Consider the following 27,553-nt stretch of genomic DNA (forward strand, 5'->3'; position numbering starts at 1 on the left):
TTTTTTGGTTCATTTAGTATCTCATTATTGTTTGGACGCTAATTAAGGAAAAAGAAACAATTAAGAGGTCTGAGTCTTCAAGAGCAAATCAAATAAAATGAATTCAAAAGAAGTTAATTAGTAGTAAAAAAACATGTCACTAATTAAGAAAAGGGTTAGAATGAAAACCTGCAGCCACTGTGGCCCTCCAGGACCGGAGTTGGGGACCCCAGCATTAGAAGAGCAGAAACTCACTCTAAAGGGTTGAATTTTCACTTAGGTATGTTTCAGCCCTCTGCTATGGGATTAGGGTCTCCTAGTAGTTCAGGGTCATGTTTCTGCAAGTTATGGTACCATTACTTTAACAAAACTACTGTAGACTTGGTAACATTAATATAACTGTAAAATCTCTGCCTTGTCTACTGTAAGAATCTATGGATCATTTGCTTTCAATAGTTGAAATTACATTCTAAATTTTTAAACCGTGTTACTGAAAAATAAAATCACTATAATATACTTATTTCTAGAATATGTTAAAAAAGAATAACTACTTATTTTAATAAATGTACACAATACTGTCAAAATAAGATTTGCATACCTAAATAGAAAATACTGGACATTTTCAGGATTGTTTTCCAGTGCTGTATTGATTTTTTGCAGAGCTTCATGCAGCTTTCCCATCACAAGTCGGCTTTTGGCTTCATCAAAGGCTTTCTCTGCACTTTCATTCAACTCTTTTAATAAAGATTGTGCTTCCAAACTATTTGGAAACACAGTAAGGGCTGTTTTCACATCATGGTAACACAGAGTCACCTTCCAGATAAAAGCACAAACAAACACAACTATTGTAAACATAATGAATAAATTAATTGACTGTTGTATAAAACATATGGTTTTACTGGTTTCAAGAATTAATTTACTGTTTATTTTTAAAGACAGGGTACTATCAAGAATTTCAAGCAAGCAGTTTAATAAAAATAACCTACTGGAATGCATTTATACTACACAATGTGTTTGGTTGTGGTTAACATAGATACCTGCATGTACCCCACACTCAGATACGTATGCCATCCCACTCCTTTCAGAGTGTCACTTTAATAACAGTAATAGAACAGGAGTCCTCAACCTTTATTCTTGGTGAACTGAAATGTTTTGAAGTATTAAACTCTTGTTAAGTAAAACTAAAGGGGGAATACTTGCAGATATTTTTTGTGAATATCTTTTTATTTTTCTTCATACCTACAATTTTTTTAATGTTACGTATTAACAATAGTGTGGTTTGATATGAAAGAAAAATTAGAATGCTTAGCATTTTCTTATTTTATTTTACAAAACATATATAGTTCAGAGCTTGAATTTCATGTGTGGTAATAACAAGTTGGGGCAGGGATTTATTAGTATTGGGGAGTGCTACGTTGGATTTTTAAAAAATGATATACATGTAGACATTCCACCAGGGGGGGTAAACGTTAATATTTAACATTATACATAGTTATTGTCTGTTTTTTCACCTGTATTATTATCATTCTTTAATTTAATATTATTTATTGTATCAGTATGCTGCTGCTGAAGAATGTGAATTTCCCATTGGGATTAATAAAGTATCTATCTATCTATCTATCTATCTATGGTGGGCTAGGAGATTTGTCTTACCATGTGCACATACAAAATTTATAAAGTTACAGCTTCTGTCCATTAACTGAACAATAAGCCCTGCTGAAATCAATACTAAACAAGTGTACACATGGCGTAACATCCAGGTGTATTTGGCAACTAAGTTAAATGATATGAAAGCTGAAGCATTTCACTGTTTTACTCACTTAATCCAAGAGTCATTTCTTACATGTTTTATTATTAAATAGTTTTGTAACAATGAGTCATATTCAAAAGTAATGACAATAACAGAATGCAATTACATGTGTTAGTAGACTACATTAAATGAATACTTTTATATAGCACTTTATGATGGAGTTAAAGGCAGAGCACACATAGGCTTGTGGCATGAAGTGAAAAAGGCATTGAGTGATGTGTGTTAGTGGTGGAGGGTCTGTGTTTAATGAAAGCATACCCAGTAGAACAGTATCCAGAAAATAGCAACTGAAAAATATCTATTAATACAAAATGACCAATACTAGCATAAAATCAGAATCGATATAACCCTATGAAAGGAGAAAAGGAACCAAAATCAGTACCCCATCTAGCTATTAATATTACTAAAAATACAGTAATTTGTTAAAACTATGTAAATAAGAAAAGGAACTGATTTATTTTATAATGGGAATGGGAAGGGTGCATGATGTGCAAAAACATCCCAGGCTTGTGGCAACTCTTTGTGGATATCTAGGACTGAAAGTTCCAGGGCTTAAGACACTGAATTTTTCCCATTTCTCGATGCCACGGTCCATTTTTAAACCCGTCCTGTGTTAGCATGGGAAAGGTGCTATATAAATAAAATGTTTTATTATTATTATTATATATAATTTATTTAGTCATTATTTTATAAGCTGTTAATTAGTTCAAACACCATTTGCTGCAGGCTGATAATGTCAGTTCATTACAATAATAAATCCGCAGATAATATTGTTCAATCTATTCAATCTTAAAAATGCTTACATAATTGCTTTCTCCTTCCTTTTATTTCTAGAGAAGTGACTTTTTTGTATTCTATTAGTTAAGTTGCCTAAAGCAGCAGGAGAACGGTGCTGCTGTGGGCACTGATTGCATTCACATGGTGTTCCCCTCATCAGACTCACTTGCACTGGGCATCAGAGCGGCTGCCAGAAGAGTAAAAGTGGAAAACATACAAAATAAACAAATTCAAGCAACTGCTCTCAAGGTAAAATTGAAACAGTAAACTAATTCCTAGTCACATAGAATGTTTCTCTGTTTTAAGATGGAGGAGCTCACAAATTTGCCAAGACTTTTTACATTTTAAAACTTTACCTGGTGTGATCTGTTCAAGAAATCTGAATGAAAATTGAACTGTCTACACAAATTTCTTTGAAGAATAAGGGTGGCACATCTCAAAAAAAAAAAAAAAAAAAAAAAGGTCCATGGGGGGCTGAGTTGTTTCATGTGGACAGACAGACATGGGATTTCACAATAGGTGCTTCATGCATTATATGCGAACACACCTAAAAATTTAAAATTACTATGTAATTGTTGGCGGCACGGTGGCGCAGTGGGTAGCGCTGCTGCCTCGCAGTTGGGAGACCTGGGGACCCGGGTTCACTTCCCGGGTCCTCCCTGCGTGGAGTTTGCATGTTCTCCCCGTGTCTGCGTGGGTTTCCTCCGGGCGCTCCGGTTTCCTCCCACAGTCCAAGGACATGCAGGTTAGGTGGATTGGCGATTCTAGTGTGTGCTTGGTGTGTGGGTGTGTTTGTGTGTGTCCTGCGGTGGGTTGGCACCCTGCCCAGGATTGGTTCCCTGCCTTGTGCCCTGTGTTGGCTGGAATTGGCTCCAGCAGACCCCCGTTACCCTGTGTTCGGATTCAGCGGGTTGGAAAATGGATGGATGGATGTGATTGTCATGTAAATGAATGAATACCAAAATAATTCAGGATATTCTGATTTACAAAAACTCTTAAAAGTTGTTTGTATATGGCACACTTTTTAAATCAAGTTAGTTAGAAAATCACCATCAGATTTGCAACATTTGCTGTCGAGAGATCGCATCAGTGTATGTAATACACATTAACTGGTTAATAACACCTAACAGTGTAATATTTAACAGAAAAATCAAATTACTCAAATTTCAAATATCACCAACTCCTGATGCTTTAATTTTCCAAATCTTACATGATTTAAATGCTTGTGCAGTCTTGCTCTTAGAATATATAGTTCTGGTTTTCCAGTTTCTTTCTCAAGCATCTTGTTTACCAGTGTTAAGCATTCGCCATGTTTGCCTAAACATGCAAGGCAAGCTAAGCTGAAAAAAAGAGAACAGTATAAAGTAAAATTAAAGTAATAGGAAAACTTAATGAGCTAAATAAGAAGTTTATGAAATCAAAAGATTAGTTTAAAACAATAGTAAATTAGCAATAGAGTTTACATATTTCGATTTTTCAGTCTTGGATGTTTCAAATGATCAATAAAATATCAGTATATCAGCAAATTGAATTGTAACATTTGCTTTCACAATCAAATAGATAGTCATAATGTCAGCTCACCTTCTGATGTGGTATATGTAGTTATCAGGTCTCAGTTCTAAGGCTTTTGCAAATGACTCCAAAGCATCTACATACATGCCTTGGTCAAACAAACATTGTCCCTGTAAAGACAGTACTCTGGAGGTAAACATAAAATAAACAGAAAAGGAAAAACAGAAAAATAATCTGTTTTTCAACAATGTTCCATCACTGACTCCAATACAAATAACAGCATACTGCTAGCTTCAGTGATTTGTGAAAAAATTATTTCTAAGTTTTATCGTTTGCTTGCTTGATGTGTCTACACACATGTAAAATGCATTTTGATGGTGGTATAAATAGAGGGTTAGGCCAACATCACACATGTATTGCTTGCTGTGATGTAAGATCTGCTCAGAGACCCGCAGTTGATGGCTCATTTTAAATAGGCGCATGTTTCTGGTATCTTGTCTGCACTTATCAATGTGTCATTAAACTATTCAGGTATGTTATTGCCAGAAATTTGAAGGAATCTGAAGACAAAGTGGAGAAGCATAGTGGAATGAGTGCTGCTGCTTCACAGCCTCTGGAACCTAGCTTTGAACAGATAATGGCCCCATTTCTGTGTAAATTTCAGTATTTGTGATGCATGTTTCTCCATGATAGTCTAGTTTTTCCAAAAATGTTCCAAAGATATGCAGTTTAGTTGGGGACTCTATCCTGCCTCAGCATGAATGAGTGAAGACTGTGATGGAGTGGTACACTGAGAGAGTTATGAATTAGCATTATAAGTTAGCTAATGTATTATAATGGCCATGTGAACACAAGAATAAAGTACAATACCGTACTATAAAAACAATACATTTCTAATTCATAGGCATAGTCTAGATTTTATTAACAGAAGAAAGAAAAAATTAAAACTTAATTTGGTATGAATTAAGATAAGTGTCACAGTAAGGTCCAAATTTATGTACACCATTCATTTTTTATGTTTTCTAGCCTGTATGAATCACTATTGTATTTTCTCATTTTTTCACATGTTCAATCTGTAAAAGCAGATGTTTTCTCAGGAAATTGAACTTTATATGACTTATGAAACCTGAAAGAATGACAAGAGAAAGTAAAACTAAAACAATAAAACAATAATAATAATGTGTTTTGCAATTTATCCCTTACAATATTGCATATAAATAAACAAGCATGTGTGAAATATAAACCTAATTGAACAGGCAAATTAAAGAGTGGTAGGCAGCCTCTGCAATTCCCCATTTTATTCGAGATGTTTGGCTCCCCCTACTGGTATTTCTCTTTCTCCTTTCCTTTACATCAGAATTGAACAGAATTAGCAATTTAAAGAGAACAGGCTTGTATTTTAAATGTGATTTGATAAGTTATTATCGCTAAATCAAATTCCTGACCTGAAAATAGAAGATGAAAGCAAAACGGCTTTGGAAAAATTCAGTGCATGTGTCCAACTCACACGCCTTCCTATAATTCAATGTGGCAGACTGGAAGTCACACAGCTGCAGGTAGGCTTCGGCTCTGCATATGTAGAGTTGTGCCTGTGACAAACAACAGATATTATAGGTTAGCAAAGGTACTTCATAAAATTATTTTTGACATTTCTGAAATGGCTTCCTACTTATTTATTACTTTACTGGATTCTTGCAGATACAGTCCAGTAACAAGTTGAAATATGACATTAGTAGCTGACCATGGTTTCTTGTTATGCCACTTTTACTGCAATGTATGGTTTAATATCAACAATTTATGAATTATGCTTCATTATGGTTTTGTGCTCTGTCTAAGCAAAATGCATCCACACAGCCATCTATTTTATTTATACTCACTCAAAATGGTACAATAATTTAAGATTTAACAGTAAGGCATCCCTGGAGAAACATGCAAGGATGCAGAACTTCTAAAATTACCTTAATTGTAAGGAGTCATGTGATAGATGTGTATCATAAAAGGTGACATGTACTATGAAAATTTATTGATAAAAACTAAACAAACAAGTACCACTCCTGATCTTTAATTTTTAGATGAGTAAGTAATTGTTTAGTGAGTGTGTGCGTACAAATTTGTTCCGCAGTGGACTGGTATTATTTTGAGGACTTGATTATTGACTTATGCACAAAGCTGGCTTGCACTCTGTAACCCTATGCTGGAAAAAGCAGGATTAGAAAATAGAAAAAAAGAATCATATACTACTATGATAAACTAAAACCATTTTAGATCTGTGTATAAAACAGCACAATGTAAACTCTAGTGTAGTTATTTATGCATTTCTTCACATTTTGCTGAACGTTTTCACTGTGTCTATACAGCAGAAGTAGAGTTATACAGAAGACTGTTAAGAAGGCAGTCATATAGTAAATTAACATCTAGAAGCACGAGTTCTGTTTGACCAAAATAATTAAAAGTTTGTGTGATTTGGAGGAGAAATATTTATAGTGGGCGGCACGGTGGTGCAGTGGTAGCGCTGCTGTTTGCTTCCCGGGTCCTCCCTGCATGGAGTTTGCGTGTTCTCCCCGTGTCTGCGTGGGTTTTCTCCCACAGTCCAAAGACATGCAGGTTAGGTGGATTGGCAATTGTAAATTGGCCCTAGTGTGTTCTTGGTGTGTGGGTGTCCTGCGGTGGGTTGGCACCCTGCCCAGGATTGGTTCCTGCCTTGTGCCCTGTGTTAGCTGGGATTGGCTCCAGCAGACCCCCGTGACCCTGTGTTCGGATTCAGCGGGTTGGTAAATGGATGGATGGGTGGATGTTTATAGTTTTCAAGAGGTGTGATACTTGACAGTTTCACAGCTCACTCAGTGAAATGTTACATTAGAGACAATTATACTTACTTTAGAAATTGGTCTTGTAGAAAGTAATTAAAACTGGAGATCGATAAAAGACACAAAGCTTGTTTAGGTTAAAATACTGATGGTAAATTGAGACATCTGAATTACATATTGGAATTGGGCTAATTGTAAAAACACATACCGCTATAATCATGAATAATTCTGCATACTCACACACAGGATTTAGCTGAATGTAATAAATCCTTTGATTCAAAATGTTTATCTTGTTATTGTTCCCATTTCCATAGTCTAGGACTTCAAAGGTCACCAAGCGAAAGAAGCTGCAGCTCAGTACCTAATATATACTACTGGGATGTTGATGTGAATTTTTTGTCAAGTTGCAAATGTACAATTGAAGTTACTCACTATGAAATGAACAGACCGATAGTGTATTACTATTACAGCAATTAGGTGTTAGCCTGGATGTTCACTTTTATAGACCAAACAGATAGTAAAGCTAACAATGTAACAGAAACGATGGGTACAAGGATTGCATGATGGAAAGGCGATTAGTGTTGCTATGTTATAACTCTAATGACCTGCACACTCTCCCTGTGTCCATTTGGGCTTTCCTTGGATTAATCTGCTTATATATTTTTATTAACTATTAAACATGTGGACCTCCATTCCTCAAATAAAGGCGATCCATATAGAGCAAGCTGAACTTTTCCACTTTGGAAAGACATAGTTTTTTTTTTCACCATAATAATAATAATTCTTTACATTTACTGTATATAGCATTTGTCTCACAAAAATACAGATACTTAAATGTTGCTGTTCTTCTTTTTCCTGCTTCCAATTACAGAGTTCCTTGTCACAGTTAGTGATCACTAATCACAATACTTACACTTGATTATAAATCCAGAAGACGTATGTAGCATGAATTTATTACAATAAACTGTTTTGCCCACTAGTAAGATGCTCAGCAAATGGCCACTTTTCTTTCTGCCATGTTACTTTGTCAATCACTTTACTTTTCTGAAATTGCTGCAAGATCAAATTTCCAGAATGCATTGGGTCATTGGCTTTTGATTAAGACCAAGATCAAGGTTCTTGCATTAATAGTTTGAAAGTACCAGCAGGTCATCACACCGTATATGCTTGGCAATCAGTGGATGCCACAGGTTCTACAGGTTCAGGTTCTACAACTTGCTTAATAAAATCATTTTAAGAACTTTGTTTCTCCATCTGATGTTGCCGCTCTTTTTTTTCGTTCTGCCATGTCAACTTCTTATTAAGTTTGTTGCAAGAAACACACAAACCCAGCTCCCTTATTCCAAGGTTGCTGTTACCTCAAATCAAATGAGTGGATTCACCAACACCTATCAGGTCTCATTAGATATTGCAGATCTTTCTTTTACTTTTTCCTGCTACAGAGTTCTTCATTACATTTAATGATCAATAAACAATACTTGGGGCAGCACAGTGGCATAGTGGTTAGTGCTGCTGCCTCGCAGTTAGGAGACCTGGGTTCGCTTCTTGGGTCCTCCCTGCGTGGAGTTTGCATGTTCTTGCTGTGTCTGCATGGGTTTCCTCCGGGTGCTCCGGTTTCCTCCCACAGTCCAAAGACATGCAGGTTAGGTGGATTGGTGATTCTAACTTGGCCCTAGTGTGTGCTTGGTGTGTGGGTGTGTGTGTGTGTGCCCTGCGGTGAGCTGGCGCCCTGTGCTGGCTGGGATTGGCTCTAGCAGACCCCCGTTGGATAATGGATGGATGGATAAACAAACAATACTTACACTCAATATGTATGTACCATGTCCTGGGGGATTATCAATAGATGGGCTTTCGGGTGCAGTGACTTTATTACATGCTGACCACCTATCACATGTATTTCTCTGTCTTTCTCGATCTCATATTCTGTATCTTGCATCTGATGCTCAGAATAATGAGCTGCTTTTCTTCTTGTTCTTCTTCCTATTATGGAATTCCTCATCATGCCATTGGCCTCTGCGATTTGCATAATGCTCAGCAGATGTCCATGGTGTTCTTTTTCTTTTCACCCTGTCACTTCGTTCATCTATTACTTTGGCGTAAAAACAAGTGCAGGTCATTTAAGCGAGGTTGCCACTACCTCACATTTTTTGAAATGCCAGTACATATTGGTTCATAAAGCCTTTGATCAAGACCAAGATCAACTGAATGTCAACTGGAACCACTGCACTAGCAATCCCAGCTGCCTTTTAGGAATAAAATTCCCAACACCAGTCTAGAGCAAATATTAACACATCATAGACAATGTTCCCAATGTGCCTCTTATTAATTAATGACACACTACTTCCAAACATACAGTATTTTCTGTGTAATCCCATCAATATTAAAAGAATGTTAAAAGATATCATGATGAGTAAAACCTCTGGTTATCTTAGACTAGAACTGAAGATCTCACCAGTCCTGCAAACCACATGCTACATATACAATACAGCAAAATATTTCAATAAGAATTTGACCTACTTTATGTGGATGTAGGTTGATTGCTTTGGTGAAACATATAACTGACTTCTCCCAGTCTCCATGAGAATTTGCTTCCAAACCTTTATGATAGCTGAACATAAAAAACAAAAATACATTTTTAATTAAGTAAATGCAAATATTTTATATAATAGTGTTTAAAAATTATGACATGACTGTACAAGTTCATGGCACACTAAACTGTCAGAGAAACAGCACGTTTCTAGTAAGCTACAAATACATAAAGAAACTTACCACCCCTTTCTCACAGCAAAAACATTCCATCTTTTGCAGACAATTACGAATGTCTCTGCTCTTATTCATTCCAAGTATACTTCAGAAAACAGGGCAAACACAATTGCTTACTTAGTGGCTTAACCAATAATTAAAGTACTGTAATTGTTTGTTTCTGCACTACACAGGTAGCTTACTCCGATGCAGTACCATATCATCAATACTTAGACACAATCTCAATCCAAATATACAAAAATATTCTTAGTGACCGTAGGAATTGTTCATGTCGGCAAAGGCTTGATCATTCTGATAAACAATGTTAACAACAGATCTCAAAGGTAAACAGACCCATCTCTTGGTTTATCAGTCTAATGCTTATACTTTGCAGCACTTCAAATGAATTCAAATAACAATACAAGCAGAAGCAAAGGCTATTGTACAGTTGAATATAATATTATTTTGCATACTATATACACTAAAGGCTTGCACAGACTATATGTTGTGATTTAGCTTTCAAAAGCTTAATGCAAGAGAAAAAATGTATTAAAAGGAATCACGCCTATGAGGAAAAAATGGCTAAAGGATGAGGAAATCATGTTTCTTTTTATACCAAGCGCAAGATACATTCATTATTGAACTTCCCAAAAGTGTACATAGTCTGAATAAGACATTATGCTAATAAAAAACACCAATATTATACATAGAATTGGATATTACTTCTTACTAAAGTGCAGTATAAAATGTTAATTTGGTTTCCTGCATAAAGAATTGTCAATAGAAAATAAAACCACATTATAAATTTGTCATAATTTTCTCATCAAACTAATTCAAGAAACATTCAAAACATAATTCTGAAATAATAAGCATATTAAACTGAATTAAGAATTGTTCAAACAGGATAATGTTTGTGAATTAGATCATTGGTCTGTGCTGGATTACTATTGAACTATGAATCATGTTGATATCTACAAAGCAAGACGTTTTTCTACATCCTAGGTCACCAATAGGCAGACTGTGGTCCAGATCCATACCCAGAAGCCGTTCTATACGGACCCAGACCTATTATTATATTTTGATGGATCATTTCTATTTTAACTGTGGTGGGTTGGCACCCTGCCCAGGATTGTTTCCTGCCTTGTGCCCTGTGTTGGCTGGGACTGGCAGACCCCCGTGACTCTTTGTTCGGATTCAGCGGGTTGGAAAATGGATGGATGGATGGATTTCTATTTTAATCTGTGCAACTTTTCTCACATTTATGGTAGTCTTTCTTTAACCTTTCCTCTTGTCTTTACGGTTGTCAATGTATTTACACAGGAGATGCACAGACCAATTGCATGCATTGTAACTCATTCCATGTGACATTACTCAGCAAATCAAAATCATTTATTCACAGCAACATTGCGAGTTGGTATGTGTGTGTGAAAATACATATAAAAACATACACACAGCCAGCTGTGAGGAGACAGAGACAAAGATGTCCAAAGAAGTGAGTTAGGGAAACAGATACTCTAAGATGAGGAAAATAGACAGAGAAAATAGAGCTTTTAATCCAGAAAGGACAGACTCGTATATATCCATACTTCCCATAGGGAGTTCAAAACCAGCTTGCCTCATATGCGCTGAGACCGTGGCTATAATTAAAAGTGGCAATGTGAAGCGTCACTACGAGACAATGCAAACATTTTTTAAGCAATCACACTCACTCAAATCTGAACTAGAGGCATAGAAAATGCATGATCTAAGTGCCCAATATGATTGATCCACCAGACTCCTGATACAATCATTCACTGCCCAACATTTGTCAGTGAATGTTCCCTTAAAGTTGCATGGCTTTTGGAACAACATAAAAAACCTTTTACTGACTCAGGAATTGTCAAGGAGTGCATAGGTGTAGTGGCTGAAACCTTACTGGAGGGAGAACAAAAGCAAGAGTTATGTGAAAAGATCAATCAAATCCCCATGTCAGCATCAACAGCCACAAGAAAAACAGAAGTATTAACCCAGGATGTGTTAGAACAGCAATGAAGCAATGTGTAGTCATAGCTATAGATGAGTCAACTGATGTGTCTGACAATGCTCAGCTGTTAGTTTATGTAAGATTATACAACAAGGAGAAAAGTCAAGCAAAATGACACCTTTTATTGGCTAACTAAAAAGATTACAATATGCAAGCTTTCGAGGCAACTCAGGCCCCTTCTTCAGGCAAAATGTAATTAGTCTTTCAAAATGTCCAAATTGCCCTGACATTTCTGACTTTGAAGAACAAGGCAAATCTCTTACTGTACGACATATAACGTGTTTACAGAAGAGCATAATCACAGGGTTAGCAGGGCTGCTAAAACAGAATACTTACATTTACCAACTAAGAATTCAGGGCTTAACAGTTTAAGACCAAAACAAAAATGGTGCTACACCAAGAAAAATTGCTGCGAGCCCCTGGTATATATGACATATTAAACAGCAATGATCCTGATGCTATAGTATAAACTAGAAGGTTTAGAGTGCGACAATGGAGTTCTTTATAAATGTGTAGTGTGCAAGATTGACCTTCATGAAAATACATTTAAAGCATTGTAAAAATGAGAAAATAACCTTAAAGACAGCAAGTCAACTCAGTGGTTAGTGCTGCTGCTTATCAGGTCCAGCTTCCTAGGTCTGAATCCTCTGTCGGAGTTGTCGTCTGTTTCAGGTTTGTTTGCAGGGGTTTTCCTCCAATAACTCTAAAGGTATGCAGGTTAGGTTAATCGGCGACTCTAAACAGGCTCCTCTGTATGTGTGAGTGGGCTCAGTGATGGACGCGAAGCTGCCCTGGGCTATTTCCTACCTTGTAGTGGGATAGACTTTGGTCTCTAGAACCATGAATTAGATCAAGTGAGTTTGAGAATTTTATATTACGTTTAAAGGACATTCAGAATATTTTGATGAACTGCTCTCATTTCAAAGCACCCGAAATAAATACACTTTAAAGTGCCTGCACAAACGTATGTGAGCATCCCCTGCACCTCCCTGAGATATGGGCATGCATTATAAAATACAGGCAGCATTATCAGCGAGAAATTGTTGACTATGAAAATGGACAAAGTTAAAAATCTCAAGTTCTTGTCTAATAATATTTCTTTTTGGAAGCATTTCTTTTTCTGTATGTATGTTCTAATTGTAAACTGTAATTTCCACAAAATGTTAAATGCTTTTTTATTATTACAGTAGTTCAGACATGACTCTGAATGTTTCATCTAGGCGCATGTAGTAATGTTACATTTGCCATATTTTTAAAAGTTTAAATAAATAATTTTATTTGGAAGCAACATGCAATTATCTATTTACTAGCACTTTGATGTTTGATGTTCACTAGTAGGAAAAACAGTTCTATTGTTGTACTATATTTGTAGGTACAATAAATACAGTGCCTTCAGAAAGTAGTGAGACTATTTAATTTTTTCACATTTTACTATGATGCAGCTTTGTGCTAAAATCATTTAAATTTATTTTTTTCCCTCATGAAACAACACTCCAAATGACAAAGCAAAAACAGGACTTTAGGAATTTTTGCAAATTTATTAAAAATAACAAACTGAAATATCACATTAACACAAGTATTTAGACCTTTTGCTATAACACATGACATCTAGTTCAATTGCTTCCCTTCAATCGATCATCACTGAGATGTTTCCACACCTTCTTTGGAGTCGGACAGAGGTCAAATTCACTTGTTGGGACATAATTATAAAAAGCACACACTCATTTCTATAAGGTCCCACAGATGATGATGTGTATCAGAGTAATTACCTACAGAAGTTAGAGACAGGATCGCGTTGAGGCAATGATGTGGGGAAGGCTACAAACATTTTTTTTTGTTGTTGTAATACTGAAGGTTTCCAAGAACACAGTGGCCTTTATAATCCTTAAATGAAATAAGTCTTGAACAACCACACCTGGCCAAACTAAGCAAATAGGTGAGACGGGCCTTGATAAAAGAGGTGACTGAGGACTTGATGGTCATTCTGGCTGAGCTCCAGAGAACATGCATGGAGATGGAAGAAACTTCCAGAAGGACAACCACCACTACAACACTCCACTAATATGGACTTTATGTTAGACAGGCCAGATGACACATGAAAGTCTGCTTGAAGTTTGCTAAAAGTTGTTGACTGGACTCTCAAGATTCTTTGGTCAGATGAAACCAAGATTGAACTGTATGGCTTCAATTTTAAGTGTCATCACTGGGGGAAACCAGGCAACACTCATCTTCTGTGCAACACCATTTCTTGATGAATCATGCCATTGGGTTTGTTTTTCTGTAGCAGAGACAGGGATAGTAATTATGGTTGCTGAATGGACCATGTAGTGATATCCTTAATGAAAACCTGCTGCAAAGTACTGTGGGCATTGGACTCGGATATGGTTTCACATTTCAACAGGACAATAAGTCTAAGCACAACACAAAAACAACACAGGAGGGATTAGGGTCACCTCTGTGAATGTTCTTGAGTGCCCCAGGCAAAGCCCTGACTTAAACGAAATTGACATCTCTGGAGAGACCTGAAAATAGCTCTCGACCGATGGCCTCCATCAAACCTGACAGATCTTCAGAGGTTCTGCAGAGAAGAATAGTGGAAAAATCCCCAAATCCACGTGTGCAAATCTTGTTGAGTTACACCCAAGTAGACTCTGGGCTACAATCTGTGCTTAAGGGACTTTAACTAAGTAATGAGTAAAGGGTCAGACATTTTAGTGTCAATATGATAAGAGAAAAAATGAATTAAAATTAACAGTCTGTATACATTCTGAAGGCATCTGTTTTTCAAATGATCTAATACATTCACATTTAATTATTTCTAATAAAGCAGGACAATTATATTTTACAATTATAGTTTTATGCTCTATTTTAAATATTTAAGGAAGTAAATAAAAAATATAATTTAGCATATTAATTAATGTGTACACAGTAAAGTAAAAAAATGTCATCTAAATAAATTATACACTAACAACAAACAACATATTAATATTACAATTTGATGCCCTGGCACCCTGCCCAGGGGTGTTACTTGATGTTTTTGGCCATTTCAGTGGTGACAGCAACAGTATTTCAAGCAGTAATGTTTCTGTAATAATAATTAGCAGATCTCTGTGTTTGAAAATGTGCATAATGCAGTCTACTCCATACATGTGACACTACTACTATTAAAAAGTATTTCTTTAAAAATACAGTAGCTTTGTTTAAATAAGAGCAAGGGAACAAGTGGAGACTTAATTTTTTAGTATTAGGCTGCTTACCGTCTGTTTATCTTTAACAAAGTCCAGCACTTTGTTATTGTCAAGGTTTCAATCTTGATTTTGTGAACAAACAATGTGTTCAAACAACAATTGCTTAATGAATGTATGAATTTGATAATAATAAAAAAAAAAAGATCTTCCCTTAACACCCAAATAATTAAGAGGTGTACATAAAGTGAAAGTATAACAAATACCAGTTTGTTGTTTGAAGTTTGATTTCTTTGTGAGCAGTCGTCTTAAAACATATATTACTATACACTTAGCTGTATTTGTGCACTTTGTCAAAACTGTACTTTTCATTAATTCAAAAAATAAAAGTGAAATTTTAAAATTTTGCCACCTACTCATCACTTGTTTATTCTCTTTAAATGTGTAGAAGATAAAGGGTCATCAAGTAGCCATGAAAATAAAATTTATATTTATCGCAATATTGTGGATTGTCAATATACATATTTTATTTAATCTTAAGCTACTTACCATTGTAATTTTTTTCCAAATAAAGTATAAGTAATGAATATCTACTATATGGTTGTGAGACATGGATGCTATCCAGTGACCTGAGACGAAGACTGGACTCCTTTGGTACTGTGTCTCTCCAGAAAATCCTTGGGTACCATTGGTTTGACTTTGTGTCGAATGAGTGGTTGCTTATGGAGTCCCAACTGAGGCACATTACCTGCATTGTGAGGGAGCGTCAGTTACGGCACTACGGCTATGTGGCGCGTTTCTCCGAGGGTGATCCGGCTCATAAGATCCTCATTGTTGGGGACCCAAGTGGCTGTTCCAGGCCAAGGGGTCGCTCACATAACTAACACCTGCCTGCGGCAGATAGAGGGTCATTTCCGGAGGGTAGGACTGGACTGCGTGTCTGCCTGGGGGGTTGCCAACCAGGATCCTGAGCTGTTTCGACGTGTAGTGGGTGTGGCAACGCACTGTACCAGTGCATGCTCCCCAACTTGACTTGACTTGAATGTATATCTGAACCTTTACAAAGGTATTACTGAATGTAAAACAACTCACAGTGACCTGATGATGACGTTCGCATGACTTTAGGTGGTTTAAGAAAGCATCTCTGATTGCTACTCTAGGCAGACATAAGTCAGTGTCCTAGATAATATACAAGAAATATGTCTAATATTGACTTTTTCATTGCATTTTAACAAGCTAATATTGCCAAACATTCTAGCCAATGATTAGTTTCTCAACATACTAAAGTGGGAGAATGTTAGGAGCTTGCAGTGTCTTATTAACAGCCTGGATTTCAGTAAACTAATCTTGGTACATTTGTCTGAAATGCAGCAGTACTTAAGTGCTACTCAACTGGCATACCCTGTGGTCTAGTACTTCATTATATAACATTCTCAAACTCCTTAATGTCAATTCAGGGTCACAGTGGGCCCAAGCACATCACAGGAAAATTGCAAATACACACACACACACACACACACACACACACAGACACACACACACACACACACACACAAGCCTCTTCCAACACTTACAAGTTCTGAGACTCACAGAAGTACATGAGTGCCATCTGTTGGCAGAACAGAAAAAAATCTGATGTGTATTTAAATACATTTCACCAGCCCCTTGACCAGAATTACTGTATAGTCAAAAAGCTTACACTGCAAACAAAATTTTCAAATATCAGAAAATTGATTATTTAGTTCAATACAGACATATGATTAATGTCCTCATTTAAAAATGCAAGCAAATTACCAAATTATGAACGTCTGTGTTTGGTAGCTGTCCTTAGGTTTTGAAGCATTAAAAGCCAATTTAGTTGCTACAGGAGTTCTTCAGCAAGGCCTTTCATCCAGCTCAACCAGAAATGAAAAATCAAAAGCGTTACAAGCTGTGTACACTTTGTCTACAGTGATTCTGATTACAGCTACAGTATTCCCCAGACAGTTAGATATGCAAAATTGAAAACTAAAACAGAAATTGTGACTAAAATTGTAAATCCTATTTGGTCACCTTAAAGCTTTCAAATATTGTATTTGGGGAAGTGCGACAGACTGTGCATTGACAGCATTAGTTGTCTTTCTGTGCAACATTTTTCTTCATACAGTATACATTTTCCAGCATTCAAGCAAACATGGCCAAAGATGTCGAAAGGAAGCTTGTTTTAGAATATAAGAAATTTCACAAACAAGAGGAGACTCTTCAGTCCATCAAGCTGCTTTGTTTAGCTAATTTGTCCAAATATCTTATCAAGATACTTCTTAAATGTTGTCAGGGCTTCTGCTTCAGCTACATGCCGCTGTAGTTTGTTTCAGATTCCTATAACTCTTTGCATAACTTTTTGTTTTGAATAACAGTGATAAGAAGAGCACTTAATCAGAATGTGCATATTGTCCACTTTTGCATATGGGTTACAAATACTAATTCACTCACTAGACAGCTACACGATCATACAATAATGTAACACATTCAAATATTTTAACATGTATTACAATTCTTTTATGATTAACCCATTTGTTTTATTATATTACATATTTTATTTGCTTCTTCCTCTTTGAATCATGTCTGGGGTAAATTGTAAAGATAAAGACAAAACATTGTGAAAAAATGTAAAAACCTGATTTTCGTTTTTTTTTTAACGTTTTGAGGCCCATTGTAAAATTACTAATTTATGTGAATCTTTCCAGGCCTTCAATTTAACTTAAAGAACCCATTAAGTTGTTAAATTCTTCTTTCTTTGAATTTCCCCTTGGGATTAATAAAGTATCTATCTATCTATCTATCTATCTATCTATCTATCTATCTATCTATCTATCTATCTATCTATCTATCTATCTATCTATCTATCTATCTATCTATCTATCTTTCTTATATAAAAGTATTACTATGTGTGCCTCCTTCATTTTTCATCATAGCTGCCCTGCATTGCACAGCTCCTTTTTGAAAGTTGCTATGTAAACTCAGTTGGCTATACCTCCATTACCATACTGGTAGTTTGGATCTAAATTCTTAATAAAGACTTCCATTCCCTTTAAAGTGCTTTTAGAAAGTGGATCAATTATTTACAAGTACAACTGTTGAGTCAGATAGATAGCAGGATATGGAGCGTTGTGGTGGCACAGTGATGGTACTGCTGCCTTGCAATAAGAAGACAAGGGTTCACGTTATGTGTGCTCCCAGGATGGAGGTTGCATGTTCTCCCTGTGTCCATGTGGGTTTCCTTCTGGTACTCTGCTTTCCACACACTGACCAATGACATGTCGGTTAGGTGAACTGGTATTGCTAAAATTGACTTTACTAAGTGTGTGTGTTTGTTCACCCTGCGATGGGTTCTTCCCACCATGCACCTGATGATTACTGGGATTGGCTCCATCTGCCCTTCAACCCTGCCCTGAATAAGCGGGTTAAGAAAACGGATGAATAAGAGAATATGTCACTTTTACACCAGTGTGTATTACCTACAATTAAAATGAATTTAACTAAAAAATATAATGATATTAAACATGCAGAATAAATGACAAATGCACTTTTGTGTGCCAAAAGAAAATGAATTAAGACAATTGGTATGTTTTTATTTCTGCAGATTAGTTTAGCATGCAAACTCATTACTGGTTAAAAGAAGCAAACAGTTTTATGTGGTCACTTCAAAGTATTCATGTAGCCATTAAACAAAAAAAAATTGTAATGGCAAAATACAGCCACTACAATCTGAGTCCTTTAAGGCATCATCTTCACAAGATGATTCAGACACACACTAATAATATCCATCCATTATCCAACCCATTATATCCTAACTACAGGGTCACGGGGGTCTGCTGGAGCCAATCCCAGCCAACATAGGGCGCAAGGCAGGAAACAAATCCCGGGCAGGGCGCCAGCCCACCGCAGCACTAATAATATTCAGACATTCATTCACTCATTTCCTGGGTGTGCAACCAGATTTAACCATTTGTCAACAACAGATGTTCCTAAGGTTTTCCTAGAACACCACAATATAAAAAAGTGACAGAAACTAAGTGTGCAGCAACGTCTGTTGCAATCCTGTGTTCAGCATATCCATTACAGATTCATATGCAAAGACTGGCTACTGCTACTTTCCAAAAAAATATATTATGAAGTCTCAATTTTACCGGTGTATCTAAATGTTACAATAAACACAGCACAATGACAGACATACCCACGATAATATCACTATTATTTACCTGACACCTTTATCCAAGGTGACTTACAACATTTGAGATACAGTTAGCTACATTTATTTGGTTTTTCCAATTGAAGCACAGGTAGGTGAAGTGTTTTGCTCATGGCCACAGTGTCAGTAACAGAATCTGAACCCACAACCTCAAGGTTTGAAGTCTAAAGTCCAAAGCATTAATCATTACACCACATTGCCTGCATTTAAGCTTAAAGTTTACATAGCATCCAAACTTAAAAAAGAAACACCCACTCCGCCAACATTCACACTTTTCAATAACTTAATCCTATTTTTAGGATTAAAGAACTGGGTGGGGGGTGTGGGAGACAAGAAAAAAATGTGACTACTAGAATGTAAAAAGGATTAGGTAAACAAGCCTAGAATTAAGATTTTTAAAAGTACAGTAAAACAAGGCCATAAAAAAGGACAAAATATCAGGTACTGATAACCACAGACTCAAATGTTCTTTGACTTTTATTATATGTAGATAGTAATAATCACTGTCATATCTAAATACTGTAAAATGCTCAAGTAGGCCTAGGCTGCCTTGTGGTCATTTAAATCCTTAGAGGTTTATTTCCACCAGCATCCACACCGGCTGGAGTTTCGGACCATAGTATTTGTTATCACATCTCTCTATTATATAAAAAAGTCCTGAGACAAGACAAGACTTTTTCAAGTCCTGTGAGACGAGACTTTGGTCATGAGATTTTTTCAAGTCATGCCCTCCTCTCAACCATATTCAAACACACACACGGTACTCTCACCTCTCATTCGCGTGAATGCTTTTGACAGATACAGTTACTGCTCTCTCAGCTCTTATAAATTGCAACGTTTTCCTCGCTTTAAGTTCCCAGTTAAAGAAGACATATTATGTCCAAATTTTATTGAAGAATTTCATCACAAAAGGTTATCAACAGAAGAAATGAGTACAAGGGCAATCCTACCACCAAGAAACTATGAAGTCAAATGAATTAATGGCAAAATTGATGATCGGGTACACAGCAAATCGGTTAAATGTGTATCAATAGACTGTGCTGAAACAGTTGGTGGTGATCGTGCGGAAGATGAAAACATCAACTTCCAATATCCCAAAGAATATCTACAACCGTTAACACTGTCCGGTCTTCCACCGCATGAATTACTGTAGAAAGAAGGATGTATCCAAGAAAGGTAATGTAGTTCATCTTCATTAGACAACAAAGGAGATCTTGATATGCCATTCATATTAAAATGTTAACAGCTTCCTGTTAGAATAGCTTTTGCAAACACAATTAACAAATCTCATAGACAAACATTCAAAAAAAGTCATTTTATTTATTAGAGAGAAAGAAACGAAATTCAATCACAGGCAGTTACACGTTACGTTGACACGATGAAAGTCCAAACACAGAATCAAACTTCAATGCGATATGACGAAAATTTAATTCCAAAAATTGTTTTACAGTAAAAGTGTAAGTTTAAAAAGTATTTGCGTGTTAATTTCAAAGCCAAACAGAATGAAATCGTATTACTCAATGAATAACTCTAATGCAACATGAAACATAATTTACTTTCAAATTATTACGTTTTACTATTTTTAATATGGTTAATTACTCGCTATATTGTAAAATAGTTAGTTCTATTAGGCATATGTAACAATTACCATGAAGATAACAATCTGTTTAAATTGTATATCCGCATCCCCATATGTGAGCGAAAGAACCGCAAAGAGGCTAGTGCGTAGCGCAGACCTGGGTGTTGGCGTGCGAAGTGAGCAGGGGGCAAAGCCCCTAGTATTACACTAACTTTCACCACTGTGAATAACAGAGCCTCAATTATTGGGATTCTTCCATTCCTACCTTTTGTTTTTCTACCATTTGTTTGTTTCTGTAACTTTTCATTTACTATTTGTAAGTCACCATATTTTTATGATAATGTATTATATAAACAAATGGTGTTGTTCTTGCAAGCTAAATACCGCATGCTATCCACATGCCTAAAATCTACCCAGCCACAATATTGTTTTGTTCACACTTTTATCAATACTGAAATATAAACAGCTATGGCGTAGCCATTCTGCACCTGTTCAGCTTTCAGCCATTTGAAAACTTACTGTTCTGATGCTCTCTGTCCAAGTATTAGCTTGCCCTGCAGATGTCCTTCATCTCCATTATCTTCTAGCAAATTACATATGCTGTTAGATCCAATGACCAGTCTTTGGGATTTCTTTCTTGCTTCCTTCAACTGTTCTTCAGAAACAGCTGTAGGAAAGATCACATCATCTCCATCCTTAACAAAATAAGAACAAGTATTGTTATTCTCTATTGTGTTAACCAGAAGAGCAGACTTGATGTAAAGCTGCAAGCCATCTATTTTTTATATTAAGTAAAGGCCCACTGAAGACTGGTTTCAGTATAACATTATTAGTTTCGATGTTTGTGGTTATGAACTTATATACTATTCTCAGCTACTACTTTTTTTTACAACTGTGAGCCCAGCAATATAATATTTTGTGTCTGGGTGTCACAGCTGATATTGAAGTACTAGGGTGACAGAGGCTTTTAATGTTCCCTTTGCAGCTGTTGCAAACACTTAAAAATCACAGCTTGGTACTGGCTGTCAGGAGCATGTTACAATTGTACTAAGTGCAGGGAAAAAAAGAAAAATAATAATTTAATCTAATGAAAATGAAATTAGTCAGTATTTACATCAACAAAACATTTGCACATCTACTGAATTTTTGCAGCATTTCATTATCATTGTGGTAACAGGTTTATGCTGAATATGGGAAACCAGAGTACTTGTCTGTGGACTGCGTATAAGAGAGGGTATAATGCTAATATTTTTCATATGGCTGGTTTCTGTTTCATCTGTTATTTGATTTGATTGGCCATTTTCATCTTTATATGGTGTGGTAGACGACCAGGGACCTTGCTCCACCGGGATGCCTGGAGCAGGGAAGGATTGGGAGAGGGGCAATATCTCCCCTGGGCACAAGAGGGCAGCCCCCTTGGATTCCATCAGGGGCCGCGGATATGGAGATTGGAAGCTCAACCACTTGGTGGGGCCATGGCCCTGGAGGACAGCACTTCCGCCACATCAGGAAGTGCTGCCGAACCAGGAACTGTGTACACCCGGAGTGCTTCCAGGTGCAAGGGCAGCACTTCCGCCACCCCAGGAAGTGTTGCCAGAAAACCATCACAGAACACTTGGAGCACATCCGGGACGGGATGAAAGGGGCCGCCTCACTCCATTCGGGAAGCCGGAGTCGGGAGGGAGAAGACGGAGCTTGCGAGGGAGGAGTGGAGACGGCTGAAGAGAAGTGCAAAGGACTGAGCCTTGTGGTTATGCACAGTATTGTGTGTGTGCATTGTTACAATTAAAAAGTGTGTGTTTTGGGACATTGTGAGCCTCAGTGTCTGTCTGTGTCCGGGCTATCTTTCACAATGGATATTTTTGTTTCAATAAAAAAGTGAACTGCTTCAAATGGGTCTGACTTATCAAAATCAGTAGCATTGATTTGAAATTCTAAGTACATTTTCCAAGAATCAACTCTATGTATTGTCCTTTAAGGCACATTTACAAAGTCCACTTCTCTAATTAAACGCTTCTTGTACGTTGTGCCCTATCTAAAACATTTACTTTTTGCTGACTGTCAGGTAGTTTTAATGTGTTTATAAAAGATTGATCAAACACTAACTGCACGGCATATCCTTGGCAATGTGCTGTGTTTCTTCTTAGTGCAAACCCTGCCACTTCTTGCCAGAAAATGTTGATACAGATGCAGCCTCCTTCATTTCAACATACATAATAAGAAATACTGATATGTAATTTATCAATCAAAATGTTTGCAAAGAAAGCCAAAGACATCTCCATTTCTTTCATATGTAAAATGGCTTTGTTCCAGATTGAACACCTGAACAATCATACTTTTATGTCCACTTTCACAAAAAAATGCAAACAAAAAAACTTTTCATGCTTTGTGTCAAGCATATACTAAATTATATATTTTATATTTTTCACATAGGAAAAGGGCAAAATGTATGGCTCCTAATCTTATTTAACTTCAAAATGCAGCACTGAATTATGAATGATCTTCACTTAGTACTCCTAACAGTTTTGGAATGTGTCTTTGGTTTTGGGAAAAGCAGACAAAAAACTGTTTGGTCTCTCCTACTAAGCATTCAACTTTTCACAAATATATTAAAACATAGACATTTACTAAACACTGATAACTACTTCACTCAATCTCCTTTACATTTTTAGATAAATTAATTAATTTAAGTGCACATTAAAATCTAAAAATGCAGTAGGCTTTATAATAAAGCAGCTGAAGCAAGCAGGACTGAAAAGATAAGAAATATAGGTGGTTACAGTATTGATCTGCCTTCTAAATGGCATTTTATAATCAGACTTTCCTAGAAATTACAGTGGAATGAATTATTATCTGGAGTGCAACTCTTTAATTAACTTGTGCAAATTAAGAAATTTGCATGCACAGAATAAATGATGTGTTCTGCCTGCCTGGAAAATTTTAAATCAAAGAATACACCTCTGTTAATCTGAAAGGTTGTGGAAAAGGAGCTAAGGAAAATTTTGACCAGACAAAGGTTTTAGTTTTTAGAAAAAATATATATATATAGTATATATGATTCATCCATCCATCCATTATCCAACCCACTATACCCTAACTACAGGGTCACAGGGGAGCCAATCCCAGCCAACACAGGGCACAAGGCAGAAACAAATCCTGGGCAGGGCACCAGCCCACCACAGGGCATACACACACACACACCAAGCACACACTAGGGACAATTTAGGATCACCAATGCACCTAACCCGAATATCTTTGGACCGTGGGAGGAAACCGGAGCACCTGGAGGAAACCCACGCAGACACTGGGAGAATGTGCAAACTCCGGGCAGAGAGGACTCGGGAAGCGAACTCAGGTCTCCTTACTGTGAGGCAGCAGCGCTACCACTGCGCCACCGTGCCACCCTTATATGATACAATACCCGTCAAATAATACAAAGAGTACACGACATGTGTTTCTTCCTAATTGGGGCTCATCAGGTGTATGCACCATTGCTTCTCCTTATGGGGATCGAGTCTCGGATATCAGCGCCTTAGGTGAAGCCACTGACGTTGCACCACGGCGACTGGTTCGCTTACTTGACAGAATGGCTTACTAATGGAGTACAATCAATAACAGACTTGAGACAACTGTGTTGCTCAGTCAGGTCATTTCTACCCTCAGCCATCAGGCTCTATAATGACCCCTCGGCCAAGTGTGCAATATACTGTGCTAATATACTGTACTTTGCCAATAACCAACATCCTGTACTGTGAAATTGTAACTGAGAAGTATGTGCAGCTCATACACTTTGCACTTACTAAACACCAACACTTGACTTATTATATACTTATACTGAATATAACTCGTTAAATGTGTATTTATACCTTGTTAACAACTTAAGACTATAATAATTCTTATTATATGTATATATTTTTGTTTTTTATGTCTTTTGCGGTAACCCTGTAAATTTCTTTTGACATAAATCTATCTATCTTGCACACTAGATGTATAATATTGAGCCCAATAAACATCCATTACGTCTCAATATAACTGAAATCAATGGGCACCCTAATGAATAAAAGGTTTGGTTAGTACAAGGATTGCATTAATAAAATAGTTCACTTACTCACAATATTGTTTAACTTGCCAGTGGTCACCACTTACCATAAACAGTAAAGTAGTTTGGTGTAGAATGCAAATCATTTGGACAAAAGCTCTAACAAACCAGGTTTGGTGATGCCTGTTCTATTGTAAATTATTGATTCAGACAAAGACATACTATATATCAACGTGTACACATTTAAAAAATATTGTATTGATGCCACATTTAGGTAAGTAAATATATAGGTATCATGATTGATTAAATGAGGTTCTTTTTTTCTTTAGGTGTATGTACAGTAAGGAATATACTATTTCACAGTTTTCTTTTTTCATGTATATCCATGCTGTATACAAAGGTAAAAAAAAAAGTTAATCACCATGCTAAAAAAAGATCTAATGATTGGAGAAAAAAGTAATATACAGAGCAGCAGTTCCAACTAATATTTTTAATGTGTATGCAAAGTTATATTTTGATTATCAAATTTGCTATATCTTATTTTTTCCTACAATAGCAAGACAGGTTCAGGAGCCCCATGATCCTGAAAAGGAAGCACTTTTAATAATTCTATAGTAGGTTTATGCCTTAAAATTCGGCATCCCTCCTTTTTGCAGTATCTACAGATTTACAAAGTGCACTTAATACATTGAGGCTATATTGATACACAAGTAAATAAAATGTATTAGAAATGTGAACAGCAGAAATTAACTCAACAACAGGCGAGTTTTCCCATTTCAGTTCCTGCTTTGCACCCACAGCTGTCAGGATTGTTTGTAGACATCCCTATACTTGAAAAGTGACTTCTGAAATCCATATTTAATGAGTTATGCATACTACAAATATTTTCACTAAGTGAGAAGAGTTACTGCTTCTGAAGTGGAAGACTGATTTATATCCAAGTCTTTAAAAGAAACATTTCACCCTACAAAATATTATCACCTTGTCTGAGACTTCTTACCTGCTGCACATATGTGAAGTCCTCAACATCCTTGCAAGACAAATCCATTACGGTAAAGGATTTCTTCCACTGTTAACAAATTTAGTTTAAAAAATTAATGTATACTGCATACATTATTAACACTTGCTTTGTATTATACCAATAAATTACTGACAAGCATTATGAACTGTGATGGTGTGGTAAACAACTTTCATTTCAGCCTTTATACAAATTAACAATGTTGTAATAGCTAAGGTACTCACTCGACTTTAAAACAAGATTTTATGCGTTCGATCCCTGCCTCGACGTCACTTAAAGTAACTAACTTAACCTGCCTGTGCTGTAGCTATAAAGAGACTAACTTACTGTAAGAAAGGCTGAGCTAGTATACCGATTTGGATAAAGCCGTTAGCCCAATATAAAATAATTTTTTATCACCTGAAAGAATTCAGGATTTGAAAACATCAACAGAAAACATAATTTAAGTGAAACGCTTTCTCTCGATAAAACAGAATTAAACAGAAGAATTTTATTGATACATTGTTCGCATGTGTGATGCATTTGGTTTAGACTTGTAAGAGAGGTTAATCAGGTTGTAAATTAAACACACAAAAACCACGTAAGCGACACGTTGTCCCCTGACTCTTTTTTCGAATAAGCGGGTAATGAAAAATGTCACAGTGAATGTTCACCTTCAGTATACTGTAATCCAATTTCAGCAATACAACAGCAAAGAAAATGACGAAACGAGCTCCTGTCATGCGGAATACACATAGAGTGTGGGCACCGCAGCAATGTCCATCTGCAAAGCGCGAGCACGTATGATGGCTCTCTATATAACACAAAACTGCAAAGCTAGTTTTACTTCATTGAAATTCGTGCAAATTCTCCTTGACAGCTGCGTCTCTTTCTCCTAATGTTAACATATGTCACATATATAGGTGCGCAGCTCAAGCCTTGCTTTCCGCGTTTGTTTGGGCGCGCGTGATTTATCTGTATCCAAGCAACCACGTTTTACGCGATGTCCTGGTGAGAGTTGTGCGCATGCGCAATTTTTTCGCGCACCCAACAGGTATGGCGGAATGTGTGAAGTCTAATTGTGAGTTACGCGGCAACGAGCCAAGCACCCAAAAGAGCCGTCGACAAGGACCTAATTAGCTACGAATACTTAGCCATCAGTCATTTTTAGGGCTACAACTTTGTGTTGACTCTCTGTAGCCTTCTTACATGCCCTGCACTGTACCCACCGTTTAATGGTTTATGTGTAATTGCAGTATACGTTAAATGTGTACTGCCATCTTTTACTGTTAAACTCAATCCATATGTCTGTATAGTTCTGTTTTGCACTTGATACTCATATTTACTGCATTTACTTATCTTCTGCTACTCTTAATTATTTAATGTATTTAGTTATTTTATTCTTATTGCCTGTACATACTTCACTACCCCATTCACCCCTGCAACTCTGGCACACGAATATCAGTACGCTTTTTTACTGTATGTGACAATAAAGATCTCTAATCTAATCTAATTTGAAGCTTAGGATAATTCAAAGGTTCCTTTGTTTATGCCAAGGTACCCAGGGGGCCCAAAACAGTGGGTTAGGAAAATGAATGAAACAATATTTGGGTTAGTGGAATGAATGAAACAATATTTAATGTTTTCTTTGTATGAGTTTTACCATTGCTTACTCCCACCATTCAAACTGTTATTTTGTAAAAGAATTGTGTCATTTCACAAACGTATTGTGTTATTTTGCAGTATATATTGCATTATTTCACAATACTTATTGTCTTATTTCACAAAATGATTGCATTATTTCAAAAAGATATTGATTACAGCTGCCACTATTATCGTGCACGCATGTGTTCTGGTTGTCTAGTGACAGCT

The 27,553-nt window shown here is 36.5% G+C and overlaps 1 protein-coding gene across 1 annotated transcript in view; it reads right to left on the minus strand.

Annotated features, from left to right (window-relative positions):
- The window catches only part of LOC114657397 (tetratricopeptide repeat protein 16), a 41,050-nt gene extending 15,158 nt beyond the window's left edge, over nucleotides 1-25,892 (minus strand). Inside the window, exons 1-7 of the mRNA XM_028809195.2 lie at nucleotides 25,685-25,892; nucleotides 21,165-21,340; nucleotides 9,403-9,493; nucleotides 5,524-5,667; nucleotides 4,148-4,248; nucleotides 3,777-3,906; nucleotides 578-792 (exon numbers count right to left, since the gene is read on the minus strand). Of these exons, the coding sequence (XP_028665028.2) occupies nucleotides 578-792; nucleotides 3,777-3,906; nucleotides 4,148-4,248; nucleotides 5,524-5,667; nucleotides 9,403-9,493; nucleotides 21,165-21,340; nucleotides 25,685-25,732 (905 nt within the window). The 5' untranslated portion in view covers nucleotides 25,733-25,892. The remainder of the gene's footprint in view (nucleotides 1-577; nucleotides 793-3,776; nucleotides 3,907-4,147; nucleotides 4,249-5,523; nucleotides 5,668-9,402; nucleotides 9,494-21,164; nucleotides 21,341-25,684) is intronic.
- Between the last annotated feature and the right edge of the window lie 1,661 nt (nucleotides 25,893-27,553).

This window comes from Erpetoichthys calabaricus, chromosome 9 (genome assembly GCF_900747795.2).
Source record: "Erpetoichthys calabaricus chromosome 9, fErpCal1.3, whole genome shotgun sequence".
In the NCBI taxonomy this organism is placed as follows: domain Eukaryota; kingdom Metazoa; phylum Chordata; class Cladistia; order Polypteriformes; family Polypteridae; genus Erpetoichthys; species Erpetoichthys calabaricus.